Source organism: Lepidochelys olivacea (genome assembly GCF_965140295.1).
Source record: "Lepidochelys olivacea isolate rLepOli2 genome assembly, chromosome: 1".
Classification (NCBI taxonomy): Eukaryota; Metazoa; Chordata; order Testudines; family Cheloniidae; genus Lepidochelys; species Lepidochelys olivacea.
The window spans coordinates 291,471,398-291,491,733 of record NC_140411.1 but is presented as its reverse complement, the minus strand read 5'-3'; the positions used below and the strand labels follow the sequence as shown (position 1 = coordinate 291,491,733).

Below are 20,336 nucleotides of genomic sequence, written 5' to 3'. Positions count from 1 at the left end.
GCCTGGGACCCGCCCGCGAGTCGCCGTGTCCTGCTGGGGCCGCTCTGCGGCGCGGCAGGGCGGGCGGCGGCGAGGCCAGGCCGGGTCCTGGCCGCACGGTCTGGGCTTTGCCGCTGAGCTGAGAGTCAGCGCCTCTGGGAGGAACGGCTGAGGGCACTTGGCCATCCCTCCGTGACAGGCCCTGTCGGGCACCCCGCTAAGACAGGGAGAAACGCCGCGTATGGATGTGGCTCTCTGAGGTGCCCTTGGAGCCGTTGGGCCCTGGCAGCTGGGGTGGTACCTGAGGACCGGCCTCACCCCTGGGGGGCAATGGCAGGACCCACCGGCCAATGAGCCCTCCCAGAAGGGCAGATGGCCACTCCTCTCTGGCGAGGGGATGGGTGGAAGCAGCCCCCCCCCCGTCCGTCCGTCCGTCCGCCCGCCTGCCCCCCGGCAATGTTGTGCAGTCTATGGGGAGGCCTGCCGCAATGGGCCATGCCACCCGCAGTTGGGCTTGTTCATTTCCTGACCTTCTCTGGGAAGGGTTCTTGGTCCAGCTGGCCTGCTCTAGCTCTTCTCCCATCAGGCTCGTGCCTGCTCCTCCCCCCCCCCCCCCGCCTAGTCTTTGCTTTCTTCTTTGCCTTGCATTGCTTTGCCATCCCCTATCCCTCTTTGTGACAGCACTTCAGCCACACTGTAGCTGGGTGGGTCTTTTTGCATTACTTATCCTCCTCTGAATGGCAGAGCTCCCTGCATCTGCGCAATCTCTTCTCTCTCCCTTCCACTTTCTGTGGAAGCCATGCTCTCAGAGCCCTACTCTCCACATTTCCCCACCCTTATTGGGAGCACTTGACCTGGGGAAATTCCTTTGTCTTATCTGCTCTTTGAAGAAGTGTATTGTCTAAATACACAAAGAAGACTGGTTTCAGAGTAGCAGCCGTGTTAGTCTGTATTCGCAAAAAGAAAAGGAGTACTTGTGGCACCTTAGAGACTAACCAATTTATTTAAGCATAAGTTTTCGTGAGCTACAGCTCACTTCATCGGATGCATTCAGTGGAAAATACAGTGGGGAGATTTATATACATAGAAAACATGAAACAATGGGTGTTACCATACACACTGTAACGAGAGTGATCACTTAAGGTGAGCTATTACCAGCAGGAGAGTGCGGGGGGGGGGGGACCTTTTGTAGAGATAATCAAGGTGGGCCATTTCCAGCAGTTGACAAGAACGTTGGGGGGCGGGGGGGGATAAACATGGGGAAATAGAGAGACTACTGAATTGGAATTAATTTGCAAACTGGATACAATTAACTTAGGCTTGAATAAAGACTGGGAGTGGATGGGTCATTACACAAAGTAAATCTATTTCCCCATGTTTATTCCTCCCCCTCTCCTCCCCCCTCCCCCGCTGTTCCTCAGACATTCTTGTCAACTGCTGGAAATGGCCCACCTTGATTATCACTATAAAAGGTCTGTCCCCCCCTCCCCCGCTCTTCTGCTGGTAATAGCTCACCTTGTTACAGTGTGTATGGTGACACCCATTGTTTCATGTTTTCTATGTATATAAATCTCTCCACTGTATTTTCCACTGAATGCATCTGATGAAGTGAGCTGTAGCTCACGAAAGCTTACTCTCAAATAAATTTGTTAGTCTCTAAGGTGTCACAAGTACTCCTTTTCTTTTTACAAAGAAGACTGTTTTCTTAAAGGGGCAGTCATAAATTTTGCATCTATTTTTTCCCTAGAAACTACTTCAGTTTCAAATAAAGCAAAGCCTTTATTAAGTGGCTGCTCAGGGGACCAGCAAAATGAGATCTCTTAAGCAAGGTGGCCTTTAACAAAGGTGGATCTGCAGCTTACTAGAAAGCCAAGGGGACTCAGTTATTTAATTCCAAAATTTTGTTTTGTTTATAAAACACTGAAAATATAAATATTTAAATCATTTTATTTTTATAAAATACTAGAAATACATATACTTAATAATAGATGTTTAATCATTTGTAGGTGAAACATTAATTTGTCTGCGGGTTATCATGAACATAAAAGAAGTAAAACTGTAACATAATTATTTTTAACTAGTGTCTCATGAATGAGTATTAAAACTTAAAGGAATACATAGCTCTATACAAAGTGCAGAGTTTCCCATTGCACTACATGTGTATATACAATGTGCCTTATGAGCAGTCAAATGCAAAGTGAGTAAGCTGATAACTTAAGCAAATTTCTTCTGTATTTGAGAGCAATTCTGGATGGTCTCTGGTTATGTTGGAGAAGTAGTTGCTTAATATATTTACATTGTAAAGTTCTTGGGGATAACCTGTTTCATAGGGCTGCTGGTTACCAAAAATAGGGTTCTTTGACACAGACTTCATTGTATTTTTTTTAATATGCCCCCAGGTCCCAACTGCTCTGTGGGTCCTGCCCCCAGCTGACATCAGCTCATGCAGTAGCCTCCTAATATTGGAGACACTGCCATTATTCTGTCAAGCTTTAAAGATAAATTGCAAAGAGATTCCTGCCTGCAGCTGTGACACTCATCCTTCATCCCCAGGACAGGGTAGAGGAGCTGATACCAGAAGCACATCACCGTCTCACATCTAGCAGTGGATTAGGTCGTGGTTTGGAGTTTCTGTAGTCCCAAAGTGAGCTGCTAGCAGGAAGCCCAGTGATGCCATAGCTGGGGTTACCTGCTACCATATCATCATCCTGGAGATCAGGGAGGATTTGAACGTTTTGTGCCTCATTGTTGAATAAACTTAAAGGGTCTCATTCTGGCTTTGTATGTATCTGCTGATATCCGTATGTATTGGGAAGCCTCTGGGGGCCAGTTTCATTGCATACTTCATTATGTCCTGGTGTGCGCGGTGGTTGCTAGGGTAGTGGATTGCATGGAAGATTGCTCCGGACACTGCTTTCACTACCCCTTACATGGGTGAATATAAGTTATAAAACAAATTGTGGGACAAAACAGCATGGCTTTTTTTTGTTTTTGAACCAACAATTAGACTGTAGTTTGCATCACTAAATTTTGAGAGCCCAGCTGCTGTACGGCCTTTCCTCCTTTGTTTAGGACGTAACATCAGTTTCTGGTTAGGTACAGGTTAGGTGTTGATACTAGCATTGTTCACTTTCAGTTACTGTCAGTGGAAGAGATTTCAGCAGCTGCTCTTATGATACAGTCAGAGCCTGTGATGATTGGATTGGAAATGTTTGGGTGGGTTAAGACTAGTTGACTAATCCATGCCCCCAAGAACATGGGGGTCATAACACACAACCTTCCTGTGCATCCTTCCTTTGGAGCTACTGAAGAGTTCCCAAACTTTTGGCCCAATACTCCTGTCCCTGTGGAGTAGTTCATTGCTGAAATTGAGGAATGGGGTTTTGATTATTCCACCAAGTCTTCTTACTTGGCTACTATATCTTTCTGTGCTCAAGTAGCTGATGTCCGTGATGTGTGTCAGATGCTCATGAGACAGAAAATGGAGGGCTGTACTAGGTTTTGGGACTCCTGAAAGGATGGATGTCCTAACAGTGGAAAATTACTGGAATGATATGTGGCGGCAGCTTTTGTCTGGTTGACTAACTTGTGGAGGGGGAGATTCTCCTACATCAAACGGCTTCTCTACAGCAATTTTTGGTGTGCTGTGAATTAGTGAGCAGATTGCTAGGGTACTGGGCAGGCCTCATTCTGACACTCACCTTGGAGATGACGCCTACTCTATGCCTCCAAATTTTGATCTGTGGCTCTTTTATATAAGGCAAAACAATATGGTAAGAAGTCATTAATTAATCTTCAAGAGATGCCCAGTCAATTGGTCTAACTCAGGATGGCCATGTCAGTGTATCTCCCTGGGCACTCTGCAGACAGCAGTCTCTCTTTTCTGCCTAGTGACATCATACCTTTATTAATTCAATGCCATCATCTGGAAGATATTTGTGAGTTGAGATCTGGGAGTCCTTAGATCTCATTTATTTGGAACAAGTCTCCACTGTATCTGCTGCCATGTCTGAGGTCTTCGATCTTGAGGTTCAAACACCAGGTGGATAACATTTTGCCTGTTTTCAAGATTGTATTTGTCCAGACACACCCTTCACTACTCCCGGCTGGCTTTGCTAGAGGTATTTTCCTCGTGTAAATTGCAGGAATACAGAGGCCTTGGTATTAGGTGGGTCTTTAAGCCTTGGAAAGCTGGAATGCTTTCTGTATTTGTGTACTCAGTTGGGGGAGAGTGCATGACTATTCTGGAGGGCTATTGCTTCCATCTACCTTTTGCTGATACCAGAACATGTTACCTTAAAGTGTCATCTGGAGTTACACTTTAACAAAAGTTGCAGCTAGCTATTGGCCTGAATTTACATAAATTGCCGTAAGTCCTTATTGTTTCCTGTACTCAGTAATAGACTGTTTAGGGATGAGACCTTGTTTTGTTCAACTGACACGTGTTTGCAGCAAATGTGATCGGGCTCTTTTTGAGTCCCGGGGGGTGGGAAGTGAATCCCAATAAGTAGTAACTGCAAGGTATAAGCACCAAAATGTTCAAAAACGGCTCCTTTTTTTTAAGGTATTGAAAATATTAATATGGACAAATGCTTTAATATCCCCAAACCCAGTAAGGCTGTTATTAGATGAACAGTGTAGATAAAAGCATCCAAATGGTAAATTCCCTGACACAGTTTTTAAATGGCCAAATCTAGGGTAGATTTGCTTTTTTTTTTTAAACTTTGTTTTCAGTCTAAACCTTTGTATACTACCTTTCCCCCACCAGTTAGGTTCTAAACACCTCATAATTAGTTTCATATGGAAATACTGTCAAAACTTAACTACCAAGCATTAGCAAATGGCGCTACTTTTTTTTTTCCAAACACACAAGGCCTAATCCAGTAAAACGTGGAGTGTTTCTGATGAATTACCTTACATTTAAGGCATTTGGCAGCTTGCAGCACTGAGCTCTTTACGTTGATATAAAAAATTATGTACAAAGTGTTGATCCATGAATCTGTATCTTTGGAAAGACAACCTTCATATGGAAAACATTTTAAATACAGAGCACACATGATGCCATTAATCAAATGTTGCCGGAAAAATGTCTTTAAGAAGGGCTTTATTCTTTTGTATGCATTCCTCTGATATCAGTTAGTGCAAGAGAATGTGAAGAATGAAATATTGGACTGTTCAGCACCTTGGTTTTGGACAGCGACATTCTGAATGATTGAGGACTGATTTAATCTAACATACAGACATAAATCAGATTATATGTATTATTATATATATTATGTTGTGTCCAGATGCCATAATCAGAATCTATTACAGGCCAAGCCTGAGATCCCAGTCTCACACCTGAGTTTGCATTTTAAAAATGTGTTATCTATATTAAAAAGATTAATTAACATTGATTGCTTTTATAGCCAGAAGAAACTCTTAAGTTTAAATGGGAGTACTAGCCAAACTTAAATAGAATATGGATAAAGGATAAGTTATTAAATATTACATACTGAGCAATATACTGATTTTATTAATGTAACAAAATAAAAATGAGCATCCGGTGTTTTAATATCCATAAATTGAAGCATATGGAAAGAAAAGCTAGTTTATATTTTTATATATAGATATCATGCTTTAAAAACAGAATGATCCCCTGTTCAGTATATTACTGTGGTTTAGCATCAGATACTTTAAGGGTCATGCAGCTCACTGCATACTGAGAAATCCCTACATGGACATTGAACACTGTGCTCAAATTATAAAAATGTCAGAGCTCTTTACCTTCCCTCTCTTATCTTGTGGACTTTTCCATTGTAACAAGTTTTTATTTTATTTATATAACATTCCATTACAACAGGTTATTTATTATAAAACCTGTGGTAATGGAAAAGAGCTCTGACTTTCTCACAATGTGCGCAGAGTGTACAATGTCCACGTAGGGGATCCCTCAGTATGTAGTGATCTTAGCAAAATATGTTATGCTGAACAACAGTAATATACTGAACAGGGGATTATTCCATTTTTAAAGCGTTATATGTACACTTTTTAACATACACCTTCAGTTTGCTTTGAAAACAGGAATTGATGGAAACAGGAATAGAATGCAGTCATTCAGAATTACATACAGTAGTTCAATTTAGAGTTCTGTATTTTCTTTTGACTTGATTTAATTTTTTCCTTTTCTAAATAGTAAACCAATGATTTTGGTTTGTCTTTTTTCCCTTTTGTTTTACTATTGTCTCTAGGGGTTGATACAAAGTTGAAGTTCACTCTTGAACCATCTTTAGGTCAAAATGGTTTTCAGCAGGTAACTTCATTTATTTTCACTTGTTTTTAGCAGACTAAAATTTCCTTTTCAGTGTACTTGTGTTACTTGAAATGTGCATTGCTTTATTTTGTATCTTAATGTGGGTATATTAGTTGCCACTACATAAAGATTTGTTCCAACTAACATTTTGGAAATTGTAATGCAATTCCTTTGTTTTCTCTGACATCTCAGAATTCTCATAATGTCAGAGTCTTATATTTTTTTATATACATAAAGTATTAGTCTTATAAGATTATATTTTGCCTTTAATTAGGGTTTCTGTATTAACTCTAGGCACTGGTCCATCTTATGGCTAAGCATTTAATTTCTTAAACATGGGAAATAAAATGAATGTTTCTTACTTGCAGTATTGCACATATGCCCACATTTCTGAATTAAACTAATTCCATATGTTTCCTATGCTGGATGTTTTTGCTTTTAGTGGTATGATGCTCTCAAAGCAGTGGCCAGACTGCCAACAGGAATACCAAAGGAGTGGAGAAGGAAGGTAGGTAGATCTGTACACTTCACAAGATAATTGCAATCGCATGTGGTTTAGAGATGGTATGAATTTGAGAGTCTTAGGCTTTGTATGCACTGGGGATTTTTGCTGGTTCAAAACTATCAAGGACCAGCCACTCGTGGAGCTGCACTGTTGCACAGACAGGCAAAGCTGCTGTTTACACTAGTGGTGTTGCTCATTCTTGAAATTTACATAAGCTGTACCAGCACAGATTTTGGCTTTTATCACTTTACTCCATCTACACCAAGAGTTTGTGCTGATGAATCTTTCTCAATAGCTGAACATTGACTAAATGTGGGACATATTCTGGCCTCAATTTCATGCAAGCAACCCTACAGAAGGATTAAAACATACGTAAGATATATACATGGTTTAATATAATTTTTGTATGTTGGGATCTTTCTCCTTTTCCTTTCTTACTCCCTTTTGGAATTATTATTATTATTTATGCAGGGTATTACCATGACACTAATTTAACCATAAATTCTTTTATTAAATCCAAAGGGCAAATGGTATTTATAACAATTACTCTAAATATGCCTGTAAAGCCTAAATAATAGCAATTTACTCCAGCCAAACAGTAACAAAATATTTATAGGCATATGATCAAAATTACTTACAAATGGGCTAAGGATGCTTAGACCCATATTGGTCTACTCCCAACGTGGTCAGGCAGGTATTAGCAATGAACCCTTGAAGAGTTTACTTTTTTATACCCTTTAAGAAACAAGTGATGTCACTGCAAATTATTGCACCTTAGCTAAGGCGGTATGAAGTAGTTTCTCACATAGCCAATTATTTATTGCACATGATGCCCAGTTAACTGTGTTTTATTTCTATTTCAGCCCAAACCTTAAGATAAGACTGGTATTTCACAGGATCACTACAGGTTTAACACAACTCTTCTTTCTCATGATCTCATTCTTTTTGGTCACAGGCTTTGGGCCTATTGCTCCTGCTAATATCCTAACTCAGTTTAAAACCATAGTTCACCTAGGTCTCACCGGGGTGGATAGTCTCACACTCCCTATCCCTCCAACCCAAACCATTTGCTCTTTCAGGTTAAGAGAGAATAAAATAAACAATCATAGGGGTATCATTCCCCCCTAATTGTTTTAATAAGTAGTCCATTTGCATCACATTGGAGTCTTTCAGCTGTCATTTTCTTCCCTATAATGAAGTCTTTCTCCCTCCTCCCCTCTAATAACCCATTTGCTATTGCTCTGTTACTTGTTCTATGAAGCTTTGCAAAGAGTGACGCAATGTACAGGCTCTTTTTCCTCCCCCTCACCTAGACCATATCTATGCTGTTGCTCATGCACTCGTTGTTTAGCTAGCCAGAGGAGCAAGTGGAATGGAACTGGCATTGGCTCTCTCACACTCTTTCACATTTCTGCTGAACTAGGAGGAAGCATTCTACACTGCTCCAGCCCAGTGAGAGATCCTCCTCAGCTGATAGGGGTGGGCAGAGCCAGGGCAAAGGTTAAACTTTCTCCAGCACAGGTGGAGGACAGTATCCATGCTGCTCCTTTTGTACAGGACACTTTTCCTCTTGGCCCAACAGAAATGGAGTATGAAACCAGCAAGCATAAGTGGAGTTTCATTTTACTGCTCTCCCGACTAGCAAATGCTGTGTGGAGGTGCAGCAGCAGCACAAGTAGTTCCTCTACACCAGAGATCTGTAGTGTGTGGGAGAGGGGAAATGCAGGGAATCTCTGATTCTGAGAGCTGTAGGTGAATGTTTAAGTGTTTTATTACTGGGGGAAGTGTGGGAATGGCTTTTCTCATTTGGAATATGTAGATCAACTCCCCTTCCCTTTCACCATTTCTTCCACCCCCCTGCAAAGCAATCCTTTGTCATTGTTAACCATTGTTATGTTGTGGCCTACCACCCTGCCTAGAATTAGGTAAAATTATATACCAATGCTCTTTACTAAATTGTTATCTGTTAGCCTGTTAATAATCAACAAATTGGAGTGGGAGTTCAAAAGTTACTTAGCAAAGAGGTTCTGAATCTGCATTGTACCTGTGGGCTCTTCTGATAAGTTCCGCTATTTTAAGCACTGATTTTATTTTTCTAGTGTGGATGTAGAAATCTCCCCTTTAAAGATGGGCTCATCCAGTTATCATTTAGAGAAAATGACATTCACCATGATATCCCTTTCTGTAAGGTTCCTTGTATCTTTGTTTAAAGTCCAGCATTTCTTTACAGAATCCAATATTTTCTTCCTAACTTCATAGGCTGTATACTAGCCTAGAGTCACAGATGCGCCTCAGAGCATGCTATGTATGTAGTCCCTGTGCTTGAAACCAGGCTAATGTTTCAAAAATACATCTGGATGCCAAGAGTTCATGAACCCATCTAGTCACAGTTGCTTAGTATAAACCAAATAATTCTTTGGATCCAACCCTGAAGTCCCTACTCTGGGGCAAATCACCTGCTCCTTTGTATTAAAAAAAAAACAAAAACCAAAAACAGAACCCTCCTTTGCCCAAAGAGAGCTATCAGGGAGAGGTTTCAGAGTAACAGCCGTGTTAGTCTGTATTCGCAAAAAGAAAAGGAGTACTTGTGGCACCTTAGAGACTAACCAATTTATTTGAGCATAAGCTTTCGTGAGCTACAGCTCACTTCATCAGATGCATATCGTGGAAACTGCAGCAGACTTTATATATACACAGAGAATATGAAACAATACCTCCTCCCACCCCACTGTCCTGCTGGTAATAGCTTATCTAAAGTGATCATCAGGTGGGCCATTTCCAGCACAAATCCAGGTTTTCTATCAGGGAGAGAAATTCTGCAAGGTTTCTCTTGCAGGTTTTCCAGCAGATCATTCCAGCATGAAGTTTGTGGAATGGGCAGCTTGGGGCTGTGTTATCTTTTCAACAGATTCCCTGTTGATTACCATGTGGTGGAAGAGATGATGTGAGCAGTACACCTGGCCCTACCTTTACCAGTCTTGCAGATCAGACTCTCCCTTACATTTGGATTCCTGATCCCTATGTCTGTGAGAGAGAGTGCTGTGAAGATAGCTAGCACCCTCAGTTCTTCTCATGCACGGAAGACAGTCATATGGAGGATCCTCAGGAAATGGCTGGGGCCTTGGTTTTTATTCACACAAAGTTCCCCTGGAAGTTGGTAGGAATTCTACCTGAGTAACACCTTCAGGACTGAGCCATCTATTGCATTTTAGAAAGCAGGGGTATCGCTTTTATTATATAGAAATTGTTTAGACTCAGAAAAGATGTATATCCTTCTTTTCCCCCTTCTGCATTTGTTGAATCTAAAGGAAAATCACATCTGGCTAGAACTTGTGAGATTCATAGAATTACATACCAGTATGTATAAACTGATCTTATTTTAAAATAGGAATCGAATAATGCATCGTATTGTCATGTTGTATGTATCTTTAGGTTTGGCTGACCCTAGCAGATCACTACTTACATAGTATAGCAATTGACTGGGATAAAACTATGCGCTTCACTTTCAATGACAGAAGTAATCCTGATGATGACTCCATGGGCATTCAGATTGTAAAGGTAATTGGCATTTCAGCTGATACGTTTGTGTGCATAAAATATAATTTTTTAAAATTTCTCAATGGAAAATAAATAATTGTTTTTTGGGAGGTGTTGAATTTGTTTAATTTTCTGCTACTGCATTCCTAAAAGTTACTTCTTCTTGTCTATTGGCCAAGTGTTACTGTTCCTCTGGGCATTCTTGCATATTAATTGTTGAAATTTGAGAAAATAATTTGTTTCAGTGCTGTTGCTATTGGTAGAAAATTCTTTTTGCCTGATTTCCACCTCCAGCATTCCTGTTTTTCAGAGAGAAGTAGTGGAGAGAAAGGTTAATGAAAGGCACATTTTGCTCTTGCTTTGCCAGTGATGCCATCTGCTCAGTTTGTCTCCTCCCAACACACAAAGTTGGGCTGGGGGAGGAAATCTCCATGGGGATCTATTTGTGGAGGTCCTCACACATAGTCCTATTTGGAGGGGCCCATTTGCTTCTTTCTTCATCTTGCAGAAATGGTCACATCACTTGCCCCTAAACCTTGCAAATCTCCAGGCACGTCCATGCAGAAGTCTTGGACCTATACAACTCAGTCCCTTAAAGGTCTCCTGCCTCTGGTCATGTGCTACTCTAGCAGCAGTTGGGAGGGTGACATGGAAAAGACAATATATCCTGGGGCTGGATAATATATTTACCCAAAGTCTGTGGAGCTGGTTGGGAGACAGCCCTTCTAGCCCACCCAGTCTCCTGTCCTTCCCCAGTTCATATCTCTGGCTCTTTGAAGAAGCCTGAGGGGAGTGGTGCCAGGGAGGAAGCTGAGTCCTCTCTTCCGCTTGGGAGAGTGGGGATATCTGCATATGGAGGGGACCCTCTATGCACAGATGTTGGGGGCACAATGTGAGCCTGTATTGGAGAGAGAGTTTTTGCAAAATACTTGTTTGTTTGTTGGCATCTACTAGCAGAGAAACGACCAGCTGCCATAGGGTAATTCATCTTTTCCTTCAGTAAATTGCATTTGTCTGCATTCTCTCAATTGTATACTGTACTGTCGGTCATGTAAAGTTTGTAGCCCAGAGTTGTTTTAGTTGTGTTTGTAAAGAAACTTTCTAGACCTCCTAGAGATGATGTAATGTTCTGATATATAAAGTGATGTTTGCGTGCTCGCTTGAGGATCATATTTGCTGATTTAATAATGGTCTAGCAAATTTCTGATTAAGGTTTGGGTGGACCTTGTGTTCTATAAAGAAAATATTTGCTGGTATCCAACCGTGCTGTGATGTAATAAGTTGACCCTATTGTCACTTAGCGTACAGTAGTAAAATGTCCTTCACTCTGTATGTGTTTCAGTTGTTGTGTCATTTCTTTTTCTTTTTAAAATAAGAGCCAATTTTGGGAAGAGAACATCATAGTTCAAATTATGGTTTCGATAGCTCTAGTGTCTTGCAGCTTAGTCTTTCTTACAGTGATAATTTCATGAAAAGAATATCTTCTAAATCCATCTTTGCTTTAGCACCAGTATACCTAAGTGATGATGCTTACATTTCTGAATATTTGTTTGAAAAACAGTACCCAGACTTGGTAACTCTAAATTATAGATATTGGCTGTACAATGCCTTATTAAAAATTAAAAGTGCTGTACATGTTTATGCCTTTCACTCACAAACGAGTTACAACCTCCAGAACAATGTGTTTTTTGCTGGCATAAAAAATGAGGAGTCTGGCAATATTTTTGCAGTTTGATGCAAATGATTCCTATTTTTTCTTCGCATGTCAAAAAAGATGTTGGCTTTATTCATTTGCTAACACAAAGTGCAATTACAAAGAATGCACTGTTAATGTCTAAAGGACTAAGGGTTTGCTAAAGCACAGTGTTAAAAAGAGTCTTTAGAAAATAATATGTTTAACAGGATAACATTTATATTCAGCTCTAGAACTGCACTTGAAATTGCAGCTGCTAATTTTAATGTTAGTTGCCTACAACCACTCACTCTAGTACCTTGTTCCATACTTTATAGTGGCAACAAATCACGATATTCCATTGACTAAAATTCACATTCTAATTCGTTCTCTATGCAGAAAAGTGTTTGAAAAAAAGAGATATGTAATATTTCTCTTTTAGGCTTCTGGTTAAGATATGGGTACAACTTTCTTTTAACACTTTTTTCTGGATTTGATAATTTTTCAGAAGTAAACAGCACTTTACAAATGAGAATGTTCTAAAAATAATTTTGCAGCTATGTTTTATCTCTTTGAAGATAGCTTGTAACCTTATTGATATTTCAGGGACAATCAGATACTGGCATCTCTTTTGGTAATTTATTTATCTAGGTTAGTTTCAGAGGCACCATTTGGTTTACAGAGTGGTCTTCTTTACACCCAATTTTCCTGCTCTGTTGATCGGGAACAAGGAGGTCAAGTGAGCTGGTGGCTCAGTTCCTGCTAGAACTCGGGGCTTTCTTGGATTCCAGCCCTTTGCTCAAACTACTTCATTCCTTCAATCAGCTAAACATTTTAAAATAAAAATTAATCTCTTCAAACAGTGGTAACATAATTATGTGTGTGTTTGACAGGATGCGGGAGACAAAAAGTAAGGGAGTGGAATAGGAGAACATCTCAAATATCTTTCCTATTTTAGGATCTTCACCGAACTGGTTGCAGTTCTTACTGTGGCCAGGAGGCAGAGCAGGACCGAGTCGTGTTGAAACGAGTTCTGCTGGCTTATGCTAGATGGAACAAATCAGTTGGATATTGCCAAGGCTTTAATATACTAGCTGCACTCATCTTGGAAGTAATGGAAGGCAATGAAGGGGATGCCCTGAAAGTGAGTGAAACTGTGTGCTATGTTTCTAACCCTTGTGATCGTGAGGATTACCTTTAAAAGGTGAACTTAGTGTAAACAATGCATACGTTTGCAGACAGCCTAAAACAGCAGCTCACAGAGAACTGATCCATCTGAATGGGTCATTTTAAATGTCACTCCTGTTAACGTCCACTGATGACCATTTTTGCAAAAATACCCAGATAATGGGTAAAATCCTGGCCCCGGTGAAGTCAATGGCAAAATTCCCATTGACTTCAGTGGAGCCAGAATTTCATCCAATCCCAAACTGCCTCCAAAGCACCAACTGGCCCTTTTCTTAGCAACCAGAGCCTCCAACTTTCCTTGACAACTTCTGTGATGAATTTGTGTGTTGTCAGTCCAAAAATCTGCAGCACTTTGAAACAAAGTGTGAGATCAGTGTGAAGTAAGTAGAATTGAATATCAAAATAATTATCCTGGGTCTGTTGTACTGAGTGTATTACTCATTTCCATGTTTAAGTTGTTTAGAACCCTCCCATTTTAAGTTAAAGCTGCTGCTGCTATATTTCCAGAGTCCAAGCCACAGAACTGACGCCTGCCTTGCTACAGGGCATCAGGACCAAGATTTGCCAGTGTTATGCATGACCTTCCTAAAATACAGCTTGTTCATGTAAATGAGGAGTTTACCATGGGGGTTGAATTGTTAAAGGAGATCATGACTCTCTCAGATACTGTGGTGTTTAACTTGCTCTAGATATTATTATATATATTTAAGTCTTAGAAACTGTGGGAAAAATAACAGCTCTCAGAGTCAAAGTCCAGCACATATACATTTCTAGATAGATATCTTATATGTTGCTTTATTATAGAGACAGAGTTGTAACATTAGGAAAATATTAGAACAGTTCCAATATATATCATGGAGTAAAATTTGCCTTGTATAATTTTTTTCCCCACATAATTGCCTTATGTGATTGCCTTAATAATTTACAACTATAATCTCTTATTTTATGACAACCACATGTTCTCCAGTTTATTAATGGAGCAGTTCCTAAGACACTTCACTAGTTAAAGTAAGCATGTTAATGTTAAATCTCCAGTTCAATACAGATAGAAACTGCTTATAAATTCTGTAAATTAAATTAACCTAACTGAAGTAGAAATGGATATGATGGGTAAGAGTGCCATAGTTTGTGTGAAAAAAAAATCACACATGTGATTCATCTAGTTTAAAAAAAATACTAAAGAGGTTTTATAAAAACAGATTAAACAACAGATTGGCATGGGGAAGAAATTACAGAATTGAACACCAGTGAGAAATATCCTAATTGCTGGAAAATGTACCACAGGATGCTAATAAAGTACATCACTATTTTAAAAAATCCCTCCCCTAAACACTTTTGATGTCAATGAAGTAGGCAGAAATGGATATTTAAGTCTTATAAAAAGCTTTGTTTTCTTTCTAGCTCTCTATTTCATGTCCGGAGTATTTAAAGCAATATCCATTATGTAAATAGAACCCATTGTGCATGTGGCTTTGTTAAATATAGTACTTTACAACTGACGTATTAAGAAATTAGCGGAACTGCAAGGATATTTATTACAGATCTAATTCATATTATTAGATTACTTGTTCCAAAAGCTTGGGAACAGGATAAAGAAATAAGGCACAATTTTTTTTTCACAAGGGAGAAAAAAATCCTAATGCAAACAGAAGATTGATAAATGTATTCTGAGAAATAAGGGACTCTTAATTATATTGCAAAGAAAGAATAAAGGTAGTTCTGAGAATCATGCAGAAAAAAATAATGAATTGCTGCAAAATAAATGTCATGCTTATTTGCATATAACACTTTTTTCTGCTAATTCTATGAAATCCGTAGAAGTGTAAAAATTTCTAATAAATGCTTAAAAAGTCACTGGCAGGGAAGACACAGTCATTCAGTGCAAAAACATCTGTATGTATATTGGAAGGGCAGGTGGTGATATATCAGTCCTTTAAATACTTGCATATAACAATTTCCATTGAGATGGTAGCAATTATATTTGTCTCATTTTACAATCCTTAAATATTTCACCATAATCAGCTGGTGAACTATTGTCAATATAGTTGCCTTCTTTATATAATTAAACATATTTGTTGAGCTGTGCATTGTTATATTTCTCAGTTTATTACCTTGTATAATGAGATGATGAAGTGCAACCCATCACGCCAGCTAAAATGCAGGAAGAGTGCTTTCTAAAGAGCAGCATCACATACATAACCATTAATTTAGATGCTGACCAGGATAGCAAGTCTTCCATTTGTGACATTTAAAAAGCACAGACTTAATGGATTTAAGAATTTCCTAAATAATTCAGGGCATCTCACTAACACATACAACAACAGAAGTATCAAAAATTGGCTTTGATTAACAGAATATTGCTTCCATTATTGTGTGGTGTGGCTTCTGTTAGACTGATCTCAGTCTTTTACATTCTGTTATTTTTTGAAGTTATCCAGACTCCTCTCTTAGCAGTGCAAGCTGCTGTTGAAGAGTTGACACTTCGGACCCAATCCTGCAGGTGCTTTGCACCTGGAATGTCTACGGATGCTTAAAGTAACGTTGCCTTCTTTCATTATAAGATATAGAATTAAACATCAGATACCTAAGGCACATCTTGCCAGCGTATCTAAGCTATAGCTCAGTGGAATAGAACATGTTAGTGCATTTTATATTTTAGAGCAGGAGTTTTTGCTGTTCTTGGAAGATCATTTGTTCTCTTACCAATCCTAAATGATTAACTGCTCTTTTTCTCATTTTCTTACAGATCATGATTTACCTAATCGATAAAGTACTGCCTGATAGCTATTTTGTCAATAATCTTCGTGCATTGTCTGTGGATATGGCTGTTTTCCGAGATCTTTTAAGAATGAAACTTCCTGAACTGTCCCAGCACTTGGATACGCTTCAGAGAGCTGCAAATAGGGAAAGTAGAGGTGCGTTCAACAAAAATGGTGTTGAATTATTTTTCACATTTGCCTCATTGAGCATCAGTTTTAAGAACACTGTGGTTTAAATGTGTATGTATTAAAAGTTTGAGAACAACAACATTTTTAAAAATTGTGTAAGAATACAGTTGACCTTTTACTAATTGACTAACATAGTTAACATGATAGGAGATGGTTCTTATACTGGTGACCATATCTTGAACCAACAGCTCTCTCAAGTGAAGCAAATGAGGAGATACTTTAGCCCCATAAGTAGCTGTGGACAGAATTGGGTTGACAATGCCATAAATTAGGTATCTGACAATACCACATCACATAGCATAGTACAGCTGATGTCCTGGAAAGTTCTTTGCCTAATTGCATGACCTTTGATGTCCTCTTCAGTTTCTTGGTGGAATCTGTATTGGAATTATGTTATCCTTGTGGGAAGACTGATTCATGGCAGTGGATCATGTCTAGTTGTTATTTTTCTGATTAGATGCCTAGTGACATAGGATGTAAAATGTCCTTGAATCTGAGAGCTGATCTTTGTTATCTGAAAATGGCTTTGCACTCTGAGTTCCGAGGCGTAACACTCCTCAGAACGTTCTTTCCTTAACAAGATCGAGTTTTTTGTTATTCTACAATTGAATGCCCCTTGAGTTCCAAACCTGAACATTACGAAGGCCCCTGTAAAGAATGAATCTTCTAGGAGATAGTCTTGTGAATGGCTGCCTGAACTGTGTAAAAACAGATAAACAAAAAGCCTTTAATTCATGTTTGCTGGCTTGGTGATCAAGTAATTTTGGTGGGTGATGAGGAGCGTCGCTGACCTCCTATGAATCAATCCACACTACCAAAATTCATGAAACATGCTCCAGGCACCAGAAAGTGAAACTTTAGAATTCCAAACTGAAGGATTAAATCTTTTATGAAACTGCTAGGAAACCAAAAGGAAAACCGAATAAATTACAGCTGTGTCTGCTGAGGCAGGACACTAGGATTTTAATACAATAGACAGGACTTAAAAGAACCAGTCCCCATCGGGCAAGTAGGAGATTTTTTTTGACAATTGTCATCAACTTCTGCAGAATTTGAGTTTTGTTTTTTTCTTATAAATCGAGCTGTTGTGATTGCAGGGTACAAAAAAACCCTCCTTCCAAATATGAAATGGGTATTAACTAAGTGGTGCTAACTTCTGGAATCTACAGACATCACCAGCACCTCTGCTGCTGCTTAGGCCATGTCACTTATGTCAGGAAAATTTATGTTGCTCTGGGTGTGGAAAAAAACCCAAAGCCCTAAGCGACATAAGTTTCGGTGGCATAAGTGGTCATGTGCACAGCACGATGTCAGCAGGAGAGCTTCTCCTGCCAACTTAGCTGCTGCTGCTCGTTGGAGGTGGTTTAATTATGTCAACGGGAGAACTCTCTCCTGTCAGCATAGAGTGGGCATGCGGGAGATCTTAGAGTGACACAGCTGCATCGGTACAGCTGTGCCATTGTAAGGTCTCTAGTGTAGGTATAGCCTCAGTTTTCCTATACTGCAGCAGAGTGATTTGCAATGTTACTTTTCACTGCTGTTATTCAGAACCCTGTGGACAGCTGCAGACTGGGAAAGCTTTGAGCAGCAGCAGAGGCACTGGAACTATTGGCAGTCTTCAGAATGCGGCACTGCACCAGTTTGCACAACATTGTAAAGTAACTTTGGGGAATAATGAACTGTGAATGACTTGCTATCTTAATTTTTCCATTTTAGGAGGCTATGAACCCCCACTTACCAATGTCTTCACAATGCAGTGGTTCCTGACCCTCTTTGCTACATGCCTTCCTAACCATACAGTTTTAAAGATCTGGGATTCAGTATTCTTTGAAGGGTCTGAAGTTATACTGAGAGTAGCACTGGCTATCTGGGCAAAGTTAGGCGAGTAAGTGATTTTTCTTTCTTTTTTGTGCAATGCATGCAACATATATGGTTTTAATACGTATTATTTTTCTGAAGTGCAAATTCCAGATATAAACAAGGCATGGCCTTGCAGGAAACTATTACTTTTAAAATAGATGTACAAAGTGGCAATATAGCATTCTATAAAATGTATTCTAGGGAACAATCTGGCAATGACAGAAAGAAGGGTGGGATGACTTATTGGGCTTCACCCTATTAAATGTCTATAGTTAATTACATAGCATATATAATATCTATGTTAAAATGTTGGGTCTGATTCTGTAAGCCCACTGCACACAGAATTCTAGGTGAAATCAATGGGAGTTCTGTGCATAGAGGCTCCTTGTCTGTACTGTATTTAAGAAACATTAGATTCACAGGCCTTCTCTGAATTCTTGTTTATTTAGAGCATATCTTTTAGAAAAAAACATTCAATCTTGATTTTAAAGTTGCCAGTGATGGAGAATCCACCACAGTCCTTGGTAAATTGTTCCAATTGTTAATTACCCTCACTGTTAAAATTTGTGCTTTTTTTGAGAAAGGAACATACATTGCTAAAGTGTAGTTACAGTAGTGCTGAGCTCATTACAAGCCTCATGTTCCTCTATACAATGCATTGCCTGGTGAATGGGTGTTAACCAATAAGTTTTCTGGAAACTATCTGTGGAAGCAATTGCTTTAAAGAACATTTTTAACCAAGATTTTATTAAGGATAATGTATAGGTGCTGAGAAATCTGCAACATGCAAGCTGTCTCATTTTGTAAGGGATCAATCATTGAATACAAATCTAGGTGTTTTTTTTTTTAAGGACACATGTAATGGAATGATTTTTCTGAACTGCTTTCATCACTGCAGATGTTTACATTCCAAACAGAGGGCCAAATCCCTTTGGAGTTAATGAGAGTTTTGTCACTGACTTCATTGGGAAATGTGAGCAGGAGCAGGCCAAGTATCTACTAGTGTCAGCTGGAAAACTCTGTTGGATTCAGCAGCTGCATCCAATCTTTTCCTCTGATACCCAGCACCGCCTACCTTCCTAGCAACAAACCTTTTTCTTTAATATAAAATTAAAATATTAAAAATATTGACAAAATGTATATGTAGCAGTATCCCAAGAGGTCTTCTAAATTTGCAAAATAAATTACCACTTAAAACTTCAGCACCACAGGCAAGTGCTTTTACATTATATTTGGTTTTGTATCTTGCATGTTTAATCTGAAAAATAATTACTTTTTTTTGTAACTGGCAAATGGTGAATAATTAGCTAAGACCTGTTCTTACTCAGGCTTTATTCATGAATTGAGCTGTTCGCATTTAGAATAAACTAGACATAGCGTTATTATTATTTTGTATTATGTTATCTACAGACAATGGGTCCCACAGGACCTCTGTGCACGGACTTCCCACTTCACCTGGAATTCTAGAGGCCTCAGTCAGGATCAGAGCCCCATCTTGCTGGGTATTATACAAACATAGAACAAAAGAAGTTCTCTGATGTGAAGAGTTTACCAACAATCTAAATAAGACAAGACTTACAAAGTGGAAATAACAAACAATTGGAAAGAATGGCAGCAGGCAGTTGAGGGAAAGGTTAATAAATAAGATAAACATCAGAAATCATACAGGGCATCTTTATACCCATTGTTAGCTGGCATCATGGTGGAAGTAGGTTGTGATGAGGGACTTGGAGAAAAGGGTAGGACTTATGGGCTAGTTTGGGCAGAGTGTTCCAAATGTAAGGGGCAGCATAAGGGAACAAACCTCAGCGGTACTTGAGGGAGAAGCAGTCAAATAGGCAAGAGATGCTGGCTAAATAGATGTAGAAAGGATTGGATACTAATAAGCAAGGAGGAGCTATGTTGTGAAAGGCCTTAAAGGTAAGGATCAGAAACTCCTACTTGATGTGCTGGAGGAGGAGCCAGTGAAAGACTCAAAGTCAGCAGTGACATAGTCAGAATGATGGACCAAGAAAATGATATTAACAGCAACATTTTGAATGGACATAAGGAAAATGAAGTGGTATCATGAAGGCCCAAAGAGGGGAGTATGCAATAGTTGAGACAAGAGATGATGAGGACTTGGATGAGTTCTCTTTGGGTAGACAAAGAGATGGAGGAACAAACAGCAAGATTTTGGCATGGCCTGGACATTAAGTTTCGGTTGCCAGCCAGGAAGAGATGTTAGAGTGGTAGGCTGCAATGCAGGACTGAAAGTCAGATAGTTGAAAGGCAGATTTGAGAGTCCTCAGCAAAGATGTGGTAGTTGAAGCTGTTTGAGAAAATGAGGTCACCTAGAGAAGAGGCATGGAGGGA

The 20,336-nt window shown here is 39.4% G+C and overlaps 1 protein-coding gene across 5 annotated transcripts in view; it reads left to right on the top strand.

Annotated features, from left to right (window-relative positions):
- The window catches only part of TBC1D30 (TBC1 domain family member 30), an 83,856-nt gene that overhangs the window by 41,844 nt on the left and 21,676 nt on the right, over positions 1-20,336 (top strand). For all 5 annotated transcript variants that reach the window (XM_084613021.1, XM_084613022.1, XM_084613024.1 and 2 more), the window contains 6 exons: positions 6,210-6,271; positions 6,714-6,779; positions 10,209-10,334; positions 12,944-13,129; positions 15,920-16,088; positions 17,838-18,006. In XM_084613021.1, coding sequence (XP_084469147.1) covers positions 6,210-6,271; positions 6,714-6,779; positions 10,209-10,334; positions 12,944-13,129; positions 15,920-16,088; positions 17,838-18,006 — 778 coding nt within the window. The remainder of the gene's footprint in view (positions 1-6,209; positions 6,272-6,713; positions 6,780-10,208; positions 10,335-12,943; positions 13,130-15,919; positions 16,089-17,837; positions 18,007-20,336) is intronic.